The 11,733-nt window shown below is 38.2% G+C and overlaps 1 protein-coding gene across 4 annotated transcripts in view; it reads left to right on the top strand.

The window, feature by feature from the left end:
• Nucleotides 1-57: 57 nt before the first annotated feature.
• The window catches only part of MITD1 (microtubule interacting and trafficking domain containing 1), a 36,615-nt gene continuing 24,939 nt past the window's right edge, over nt 58-11,733 (top strand). For 2 of the 4 annotated variants that reach the window (XM_077133852.1, XM_077133854.1), the window contains exons 1-6: nt 58-235; nt 4,814-4,915; nt 9,324-9,460; nt 9,541-9,627; nt 10,312-10,427; nt 11,666-11,726. In XM_077133852.1, the coding sequence (XP_076989967.1) occupies nt 61-235; nt 4,814-4,915; nt 9,324-9,460; nt 9,541-9,627; nt 10,312-10,427; nt 11,666-11,726 (678 nt within the window). In that variant the 5' untranslated portion in view covers nt 58-60. Of the gene's footprint in view, nt 282-4,813; nt 4,916-9,323; nt 9,461-9,540; nt 9,628-10,311; nt 10,428-11,665; nt 11,727-11,733 lie in introns of all 4 variants that reach the window. The other 2 variants (XM_077133853.1, XM_077133855.1) reach the window with 1 other exon arrangement.

Here is an 11,733-nt window from a genome sequence, read left to right as displayed (position 1 = left end):
GAATCCCTCCCACTCAAGCGGGCGTGTAGAACGAGAGCGCAGGCGCGTCTGTGTCACGTGATGCGTCCCCGGAAGCGGGAGACCCACCCACCTCCTGGTGCTGCGGAGGTGCAGGGAGGTTCCCCAAGTGATGGCGTGGTCTGGGCAGGGGCAGGACCGAGAGAGCACAGCTGCGATCGCCGTGCTAAAGCGGGCGGTGGAACTAGATTTGGAGTCCCGCTACCAGCAGGCCCTGGTGTGTTACCAAGAAGGGATTGATTTGCTCATACAGGTTCTGAAAGGTGAGGAGAGAGAGCGAGGAAAAGAAGCTGTGTTCTCGAGGTGCCTGGGGCGGAGTGAGAGTTATAAAACGATTCTTCTTGGCCCCAAGGTAGCACTCAGATACCCGAGTTGGTATGTTCTACAGGACAACTGGGCTGATTTCTTTTGTATTTTTGATAAGTCGATGTCATTAAGAAAAAAAAGGGGGGGCTATTCTATATTTTTAAAGTACTCAGACAACCAAATATAGTATATAAACCTCAGTAGAATCTGGATTCGAATGAACTCTAAAAGATATTTTTGGGCCAATTCGAGAAGTTTCAGTATAGATTGGGTGACGTTAAACGTATTAGTTTTGCTAGCTGGTGTGGTTGTTTCAAAAAATGCCTTTTGTTTTAGAGAGGCTGACTGAGGTGTTTCCGGAAGAAATGCCATGACCAATTAAGAAGCTTTTGCAGGAGCCAAGATGAAAGAATGATAAAGGTCTTAACGAAGTGGGTGACACCAATAGTAGGAAAAGGCATCGGCACATGATTAGATGAGGGGTGGGGTTCCAGTGGATGCCAAAGAGGCCTAAGGTTTCAAGCGTAGAAAACTGAGGCATAATGGTTGAAAGCTGGTCCCACAGTATCAAACATTGCCGGCCTATCAAGGAGGACAATTAAGTAAAAGCTACTACATTTTAAAAGTGGAAGTCATTGGTAAGTTTAGCCTTAAGACAGTTCCAGTTTCTGAAAACCAAATGGCAAGTAATTAAATTGAGAAGCCAAATATAGATTACTTTTCCAAAAAGAATGCCAGTGAAGGTAAGAAGAGGGAAAGAAACTCATAGTTTTAAAGTGCAGCAAGGTTGAGGAAAGGTTGTTGTTTGGTTTGAACAGGGATGGAAGAATTGGGTAAATAGAGCATGTTTATAGGCAATAGCAAAGTAATAATGGAGTTTAATAAATGAGTTCGATAAAGTGTTGATTTAAAGGCAGTCCAGAGTGAGTTATATTTAAAAGAGTTTGGAAAGAATTACCTGGATTATTATCATCATGACAACTAACATTTACTTCTATTTACTGCATGCTAAGCTCCTTTGTAACTAATCATCTCAACAGCTCTTTGAGGTAGTATTACTATTTCCATGTCATGGATGAGGATATAGAGAGGTTGAGTTACTGGCTGAGGTCACTGTGGTGGTTTGGAGCTGTAGGTACCCCAGAAAAGCACGGTCTTAAATATAATCCATTCCTTTGGGTGTGAACCCACTGTGAGTAGGACCTTTTAAGGTCACTGTGGTGGTTTGGAGCTGTATGTACCCCAGAAAAACACGGTCTTAAATATAATCCATTCCTTTGGGTGTGAACCCACTGTGAGTAGGACCTTTTAATAAGTTACTTGAGTTAAGGTGTGGCCCAGCAAAGCATATTACTGAAGTCTTTTATAAGCAGAATGAAATTCAGATGAAGGGAGAGAAAGAAAGCCACAGGAAGTAAGAAGGTGACCATCAACAGAACCAAGAAGAAAAGGGAGAGACCAGGAGATGCTGCCATGTGCCTTGCTGTGGGACAAATTAAGGACCAAAGATTGCCAGCAGCCAGGCCTGCAACACCACAACCCTCAGGAAGAAAGCATCACCTTGATGATGCCTTGATTTGGGCTTTTTACCAGTCTCACACCATGAGCAAACAGATTCCCATTGTGTAACCTGACCTATTTCATGGTATTTGCTTGGGCAACCTAGGAAACTAAAACAGTCAACCAGCCAAAATGGCAATGCAGGCTTTGATCTAAAACAATCAGACTCCAGAGGTGTTGCTGTTAACTACCACCGCTCCATAAAGAGGTCATCAAAGGTTTAATCCTGACAAAAAGGCAGGACACTTCAAGGTTTTAGTGCTTAGAGGAGCATATCTCAACCTGGTTGAAGAGTGGGAGTCCTCATTTCACCTTACGATGAACAAACCTCCTTACAAAAGATTTAGGATTTTCTTGTGCTACTGTGGTATAAGCATAAGAAAGTAAGGATTTACATGTCATTGACTTCAGCAGTAGAAAGATTTAAGTGACTATATTGATATCAATAAAATGTTGGCATCAACCTAAATGCCCATGTACGAGAGTGGTTGGATAAGCTATGGTATATCCATGTAATGGACTATTATGCTGCTGGAAAAAAGGAGATTCTTTATGAACCAATAGGGAGTGAGTTCCAGGATATATTGTTAAGTGAAAAAAAATCAAAGGACAAAGAGTATCTATGGTATACTATCTTTCCATATAAAAAGAAATAAGAAAATATTCCTGTTTATACTCAATTATCCCGAGGAAATACAGGAACGATAAAGCCAGAAACTAATGTGATTGATTAAAGTGTGGTGGGTGGAAACCGAGTGGGAAGAGGAGGGGAATGGGAATGGGCCAGCAGGGATGAGGAGGGAGTGACACTTCTCTGAGTTATTCATTTGTTAATGCTGTTAAGGGGAAGAAAATAGGTAACTGAAATATGTTTGGAAAATAGTATTTTGACTGTATTCTATAAGATTAAAGACAAAACAAATAGTACCTCAATGTTGTATTCTAATTGGTAGATTTTATTCTCTCATGGGAATGGGTTAGGAACACTGAAATTGCAACATTGTGTGCACTTGGATTGAACAAGTAAGTACACATATTTTGGATAATTAGAAACAAGTTACAATAAGGAAAGGGAGAAGGCTAGAATGAACCCTGTTGAATCAAAGCTATCAGCATAAATGTGTGGTTTTTTAATACATATATATATACACACACAGATGGATAGACCCAGAAATAAATGTAGATGCATGTGTGTTAGGAAACCTATATGTACTTCTAGTTTTGTGGGCTGAGAGAATCTATAAGTGCTGATGGAACCTCCGCCTCCCCCCCCCCCCCCGCCCACAATGAGCTCTCCTACCGCCCAGAATTTGGTTTTGCAATATCATTCTCTAGTAAAAGGAACTGGACTCTGTGGAGAAATGGTTATTCCAGGGATGGAACAGGGAAAGTACAAGGTGAGCTTAGAGCATCTTGAGCCAAAAAATGAGGATGTGCTGAAACGATGGGGCCTTGTCGAGAGGACATAGGAGCCAGCATGATGGAGTTCTAAAGCCAAAGCTGATAATATTTGAGCAAGAAAATTATAGTGTTGGATTATAACCCATAGAATAAAATAAATATCCTTGAATCTACTGTTACAAATAAAAACTTGAAAAAGTAAATAGATGAAGGAGAAGGGACCATTTTCTTTATAGTAGAATGCCAATGATAAATTTAGAAGGAGTACTGGAAATAAAAAAACAGTGTTTGGCAAACATCACTGTAATAATAGTGGCAGGTAAAAACCATGGATGTTGGACAAAAGAATGTGTAACAAGATATTTGCTTGGTTTCAAAGTGTCTCCCCACAAGATACTTACTCATTACAAAGGAGAAATTAGTGACTTTACAGTGGAGAAATCTGTGGAATTTCATCTTAACTGTGATAAAAGTTAACCTCATCAGTAATAAGACACATTGACAGTGTGTACCCACTGAGGAGGGCACGTCACTTCTGTGATGCTCTTACCAAAAATGCAGACCCTCATCTAATGAGAAAATATCAGATGACCCAAAAGAAGAAACATTCCACAAAATAAATGACCCAAACTTATGGCATTGAGGGCGTAAAAGGCAAAGACTAAAGAACATCACAAATTAGAGAAGACTAAGGAGACATAACAACTAAATGCAATGTGAGATCCTGGACCACAAAAAGAATTACCTTTAGAGGGGAAATTGGTGGAATTCTAATAAGGCTTGTGGCTGAGTTAATAGTATTGTAGTCATGTTTATTTCCTGGGTCTGGTAATAGTACTGTGATTATGTGATATGTTCATATTAGGGGGATCTGGGTGAAAGGGACACTACTATTTTGTAACGTAAATACAAAATTATTTTTAAAAAGATGTTTAAAATCTGAGAGTTAAAAATGAAATTATTGTGGAAAATACAGGCAATAACAAAGGAAAGGAAGGATAGAGAAAGAATTTGGGTGACTCAATGAGTTGAAGGAAGGGTGTGGGGTAAGATTTTATTGGTAATATATAGTCAAAGATAAATTTGGTGGGGGGTGACTGGGAAAACTAGTATTAACTATAATGGGGATATCTGGAAGAGAAGTGGGTTTGGGGAAGAAAGATAGATTCTGTTTGCTATCTTTTGATTATGCTTAAATTTTCAAACTTGTAGGTAATCAGGACCAAATAGTGCCCAGACTTGGTTTGACATGTAAAAAGCCTCCTCTCTTATCCTGCCAGATTTGGTGTCCCCAGAGTCATGGTATTGGAGTCCCCACTTCTCAATAAGTGCTGCAGATGCTTAGTGCACAAATGAAGGTCCTGCACAAGCAATCCAGAGTTGAACCTATCAGCTCTGTATTTCAGAACAGAGGCAAACCATGCTAAAGGATAGGAAATTTGTGGACAACTGGAGAAACTGGAAATAATGCCTGTACTAGAAAGAAAGATTGTTTTGAAAGCTTGAGAATATATTTTTATATTTGTAGGTACCAAAGATGATGCAAAGAAACAGAATCTCAGAAAAAAAATTTCTGACTACATGGATAGAGCAGAAAATATCAAGAAATACTTGGATCAAGAAAAAGAAGGTAAAGAGGCTGTTTTAGAAAATGTCCATGAGTTGCTGCGATACAGCCTGACTCCCCAGGGTTTTGGGCTCCTGCCTCTGGGACTCTGTATGGTCTGGACTGTTTGTCTGGGGGAGCTTACAGATTTATTCTGTATTTCCAGTCCCTTAAGTAGGGGCAGTTCTTAGCCTTTTGTTGTTTTGGTGGCGAGATGAGGGATCAGAGACCCTTTTGAAAATTTGTTGAAAGCTCTACATGCTGCAGAATTGTGTAGGCAGTTTTAAAAAGTAATTCACAAACTGTTGAGCTGTGTTCCAGTAGCCTTGATTCTTGAAAGAGGATTGTATAACTATATAGCTTTTACAGTGTGACTGTGGGGTTGTGAAAATCTTGTGTCTGATGCTCATCCAGGGTGTGGGCAGATAAGTTAAAAAGAGAGAGAGAATTAAAAATTAATTAATAGGGGAGATAAAGGGTAGAGAATTGGGTGAACTGAAATACTGTGGGTCAATGAGAGGGAGGGGCAAGGGGTATGGGATGTACGAGTTCTTTTTTTTTCTTTTTATTTTTCTGGAGTGATGCAAATGTTCTAAAAATGATCATGGTGAAGAATACACAACTCTGATGATACTGTGAGCCACTGATTGTATAATGTGGTTGGACTATATGTGTGTGGACATTTCTCAATAAAAATATTTTTAAAAAGTCAGTGCACAGTTTCTAATATTCTATCTATGGAAATATTTGGAACAGAATCCAAACTACTGATTTTTAAGCAAAATTTAAAGTACAACTACCATATAAATTAGGAATATGACCAGTAGGGGCCATATTTTAAAAAACACCTTAATCGTTCTTTTTAACTTATTCAGTAATTATTCATTTTGAATTAAAACCAGTGAGACTGTCCTACTGAACTTCTGACTCAAAGCCTTAGTCTTTGACTTGAGTTCTTAAGAAAATAAACTACTTAAAATTCTCTCCAAGTTCTAAAAAAGTCTTCTAGAATTCCATTATACTTGAATTGAATTATACTCAATATATGTGTAATACTCTATTAAACTGCAAAACATAAAAAGACACGTTCAAAGAGGACGAGACAGCCATTATGTTATGGCTTGTGGTTCTAACCGTTGTGACAGGAAGTTATCAGACACCTTTTGCTCTAGTTTGCTAGTTGCCAGAATGCAATATAACAGTTACAGAATGGCTTTTAAAAAGGGGAATTTATTAAGTTGCAAGTTTATAGTTTTAAGGCTGTGAAAATATCCAGTATTAAAGTAAGAGTGTAGAAATGTCCAATCTAAGCCACCAACAAAAGGCTACCTTCACTCAAGAAAGGCCAATGAAGTTCAGGGTTTCTCTCTCAACTGGAAAGGCACATGGTGAGCATGGTGACGTTTGCCAGCTTTCTCTCCAGGCTTCTTGTTTCATGAAGCTCCCTGGGGGACATTTTCCTTCTTTATCTTCAAAGGTCTCTGGCTGCTTGCGCTCTCGTGGTTCCTGTGGCTCTCTTATTCTCTCCAAAACTTTTCCTCTTTTAAAGGATTCTAGTAAATTAATCAATACCCACTTGGAATGGGTAGAGCCACATCTCCGTGGAGATAATCTAATCAAGTTTCCAACATGCAGTGCTGAATAGGGATTAAAAGATCCACAAGATGGATCAGGATTAAAACATGGCTTTTCTAGGGCACATAATGCTTTCAAACCAGCACACCTTTATACATGCCATCTTCTCTTTTTTAAAATAATTTTTTACTATGTACTGCATCAAATGCTTCACAAATATTATTTCCAGTAATGACCATTTACAATAACATTTTCATTACTTTTTTCATGTCTTCTTTTTAAAATGAGAATAGCCCTAATCTCTTTTTACTCCCAAATTTATTCATTATGTTTTTTATTTTTAACTTTTTTATTGTATAATATATATACAAAGCAAAGAAAGAAAAAAGCAATAGTTTTCAAAGCACTTTTCAACAAGTAGTTACAGGACAGATACCAGAGTTTGTCAGGGGCTACCATACCATCTTCTCACAGTTTTCCTTTTAGCTGCTCCAGAACATTGGCAGCTAGAAGGAATAAATAATTTAACATTTTTTTCATGGAAAAATAACATATTTACTAGAAAGAAATACATTTCAACACACAGCACAACAGTTAGCTGTAGAACAGATTTCAGAGTTTGATATGAGTTACAAATCCACAATTTTAGGTTTTTACTTTCTAGCTGTTCTGAGATGCTAGAGACCAAAAGAAATATCAATACAATGATTCTGCAATCACACTCATCCATTAAACCCTACCTTCTCTGTATAACTCTACCATCACCCTTGATCTTTCTTCTCCTCTTTAGGGGTATTTGGGCTTATGCCCACTCTAACTTCTTCACGTTGGAAGGGCTGTCAGTAATATGGGATAGGGAGACAAAACTAGCTAATGTTCTGGAGAGGCTGGCCTCTGCATTTCAGGACCCATTGGGTCCAGGGACCCATCTGGAGGTTGTAGATTTCTGGAAAGTTACCGTATGCATCAAAGCTTTGTAGAATCGTATATATGCCCTAAGTGTTCTTCAGGATTGGCTGGAATGGTTTTGGTTGGGGTTTGGCAAGTTGTGATAGGTAGCAATGTCTAACTGAAGTTCACATAAGAATGACCTCCAGAGTGGCCTCTTGACTCTATTTGAACTCTCTCAGCCACTGATGCCTTATTTGTTACTCTTCTTTTCCCCTTTTTGGTCAGATGGCGTTGTTGATCCCACAGTGCCAGGGCCAGACTCATCCCTGGGAGTCATCTCCTCTGCTACCTGGGAGATTTTCATCCCTGGATGTCATGTCCCACTTAGGGGAGAAGGCAATGATTTCACTTGTAAAGCTGGGCTTAGAGACAGTGAGGCCACATCTGAGCAGCCAAAAAGGTTCTCCAGAGTAACCTTAGGCATTCCTATAGGTAGGCTAAGCTTCTACTCTACCTACGTAAGTTTCACAAGAGCAAGCCTCAAGATGAAGGGCTTGGCCTATTGATTTGGATGTCCCTAATGTTAGACACAATATCAGGAGTTTTCCCAGTGATAGAGATTAATAGTTCCATATCTTTTTCTCCCATCCCTCAAAGGACTTCGCCAATACTTTTTAATTATCTGCTTAATACATTCTAGGATGTATCCAGGCATTACATTAAGCTATACAGGATTAAAGGCCCTCATTCTTATTCTGGGCACCCTGTGTTTCAATTGTTTAAATGAGCTATCCAGGTTGAATTAGAGTATGTGCTACAGAAAATTTAGGTTCTGGAAAAAATACACCTTTCTTCATTTGGTCTCAAAGAGTAGCTGAAGTTCTAAAATATAGACAATGTCTTCCTTACTCCTGTATTCTGAATTACCTTAATCCCAACCTGATCACGTTCATTCTTATCTCTGAATATCAGATTATAGATATATAAAACAGCCTCTCAAAATCCAGAAATAATAATTATCCCTCTGGACAAAATGTGACTGCTGTAAGAGATTACAATCTAGGCCCGTTTTCTTATACGCATTTTCTACATAAGACCGTACAATAATTGCTTTTTGTTTCTGGGTTATTTTTGCCTCACCAGTTGTCCCACAGGTTCATTCACATCATTGGATGCCTCACAATTTCATTTCTTTTTGTATGAGCACAATATTCGATCATATGTATTCACCATTGTTCACCGATCTACTTCTCAATGTACCCTTCAGCCACCCGCATTCATTAGGCATCATGTATCGTGCCCAAAGTCCACATTCTATCAACACTCTCAGTTTTAGATAATTTCATTGTTCCTAAAATAAAGATATCCAATGAACACACCCTTACCAAAAAGGAAATCTAAATGTCTCCTTACCTCTTGTTCCTCCCCCCATTATTTACCCCTGGTGTTACTATGGTACTATTGATATGTTTTCTTGTTAAACATAGCCCATAGAACATGTCATCTTTTCTGGAATAAACTGCCTGGTCTATAAAATCCAGTTCAAGAATCTGTTCCAAGAAATCCCAGACTTTACCCCCCACTCCCCACCAGCCTTCATGAGGGCAGAAACCAGTATGCCTTATTCATCTCTGTATCTGTAGCATCTTAAAATTTGCAAGAATGTAGTCATTCAATAAACATTTGCTGAGTGAATGAATTTTAAAAAATCAGTTTGTATCTGATTGTGATTAAGTACTATAGATGAAATATAAGAAGTGCAAAAAGAAAAGTGGTCACTGTTTTATTTTTATTTATTTACTTTTGTGTGCTGTACGGTGGGGTCACATTTCATTCTTTCTCCATGTGAGTGTTCCTTTATTGTAGCACCATTTGTTGAATTTTTGTTTGTTTTGGTTTATTGTTTGTTTGGGAAGTGCATGGGCCAGGAAGCAACACTTTTATTTTTGAAGCTGATGTTTTTTAGATGGAAAATATCACAAGCAAATTAAAATAGAAGAGAATGCAACAGGTTTCAGTTATGAGTCACTTTTTCAAGAATACCTTAGTGAGACTGTTACAGAAGTTTGGATAGAAGATCCTTATATCAGACAGACTCATCAGGTAAGTGAAATGGACTAAAATATGAAGTGTTAGTATTTAAAATATAATAGTTAGTAATAACCCATCCTAATGTCTTTCAGCTGTATAACTTTCTTCGGTTTTGTGAGATGCTTATTAAGAGACCCTGTAAAGTGAAAACCATTCATCTTCTCACTTCTCTGGATGAAGTAGGTACCTGAAAGTATTTACTCTTTCTTAACCCTGCTAACTTTTTTCAGTTGTAAGATGTAGCCCAATCAGGGAAAAGCTTCAGTGAGATCTGTCTCCCTGTGAATTAACTCATACGGCATCACCGATAGCCATAAAACATTTCATGAAAAATGCTGTTGATTTTACTATATTGACCAAATATTTAGCCTCTTTGACAGACTCTCTAATTCAAAGAGTTTGTCAGCTTATTCTCTTGGATAGTCTAGGAGGTGATCAATTGTAGTATTGACAGTTTTGCCTCTTTTTTATCTTGAGAAAAATTATCTTTTTCAAGATTGACTGCATGGGCCTTGTGGGGGATGGAGAGGACAGTGGGCATCTCTGTCTTGACTTCGACTTAAATGGGAATACTTCTAAATAATTCTCATTTCTTGGGTTAATTTGAGAAGAAGGCAGTCCCACCCGAATGACTAATAAGCATTAACAAAATACATTTTAGGAGACAGGATTGAGTTACATCATGTTCACATTAGAAATAAATGATTCAATTGCCCAATTCCTTGGCTGCTTCTTTGAGACAATAAACATACAAACTAGTGTAGAACCTTTCCATTAGATCCCCTGTGATACTCACTGCATAGCTTAGGTATAATTTAAGTATTAATATTTGAGGGTGAAAATTATCTTTTTGCTGTTAACAGGGCTGTGGGAAAGAGAAGCAAAGTAGTGGCCTGAAAGAAATAAAAGAGTCCCTCAAGAATCATGGGGTGCTGTTGGAATTGGAATACTCTTCTTCAATACATGACCGAGAAATTAGGTTAGTGAATGGTATCTTTTGTTTGTTTGTTTGTATTATGCTGTATGGGGGGGGGTACATTTCTTTGTTTGTTTGTTTTTGCATGGGCAGGCATCGGGAATCGAACCTGGGTCTCCAGCATGGCAGGCGAGAACTCTCCCTGTTGAGCTACCATGGCCTGCTCACGTTTCATTCTTTTTTCCATGTGACTATCCTGTTATTGCAGCACCATTTGTGGAATTTTTTGGGGGGTGGGGTGAGGAGGGAAGGGCCTGGGCCAGGAATCAAACCCGGGTTTCCCGCATGGCAGGCAAGAATTCTACCATTGAATTACCCTTGTACTCCTAGTATATGGTAGTATCTTAATTTTTATGCAGTTAAAATGAATATTTTAATATATTTGAATAAGCTAGGCTTTATATAACTGCATATGAATATTAAATATTAAAAACAAATGCAGCCCAATTTTAGAATCTTACCACTTTTTGAGATGGAAAAACGCTTGGATTACATTATACTGTGTGAGTTTAATATTTCCTAGTGGGATAAAATTTATATACTGTATGTCATATGGGAAGAGGAAGTACTTTTCTGTCTAATCAACATATACTAATGACATTGGTATAATTTCCGTTTCTAGTGACATTAATATTTACTTAATATGGTTTCATTTCTTATGGTTTCCTAAATATTCTGGTAGGCATGTAAGTATGCTGTCTATAAGAAAACAGTATAGGCAGCTATTTTAGTGATATGTTCCCTTCTGTTTAGCACATTGCCCTTCATATGTTTTTAGCAATGGCGTCCTGAGTTTTAATGAAAACATAAACACAACCTAAATGTGCAAAACAGATGAAAATGAAGCTTCTCTACTTGAAGCAGAGATCAGGAGACCCAGCTGCAGGAGGGTTCCAGAGCTCCTCCTGCTCACAGTTCCCATTTCTAGATAGGAGGGCCCTGAAACACCATCACAGGCTGCCCATCTACTCTTTGAAACCATCTATTAACAGAACAAGAACTTGTCATGAACAGGCTGAAATTCAGGAATAATGTGTTTAATCAAATTAGATGACTGTTTTTATGGACATACTGTTTCAACAGAGACATGGTCCATGATTAACCAAGTTTGATTCAGTTTATACCAAGGAGGAAATGGCTTTCTGTGTTACAGGGAAATTTTGCTGACACTTAATACACAACAGTTTTGATATCTGACTTAAATGTGTCTTGATGATAATACTATATACTAATTTCTATAGGTTCAACAATGGATGGATGATTAAGATTGGAAGGGGACTTGATTATTTTCAGAAACCACAGGTAGGGT

This window comes from Tamandua tetradactyla, chromosome 17, assembly GCF_023851605.1.
Source record: "Tamandua tetradactyla isolate mTamTet1 chromosome 17, mTamTet1.pri, whole genome shotgun sequence".
NCBI lineage: Eukaryota > Metazoa > Chordata > Mammalia > Pilosa > Myrmecophagidae > Tamandua > Tamandua tetradactyla.
This window is presented reverse-complemented; position numbering and strand designations above follow the sequence as displayed.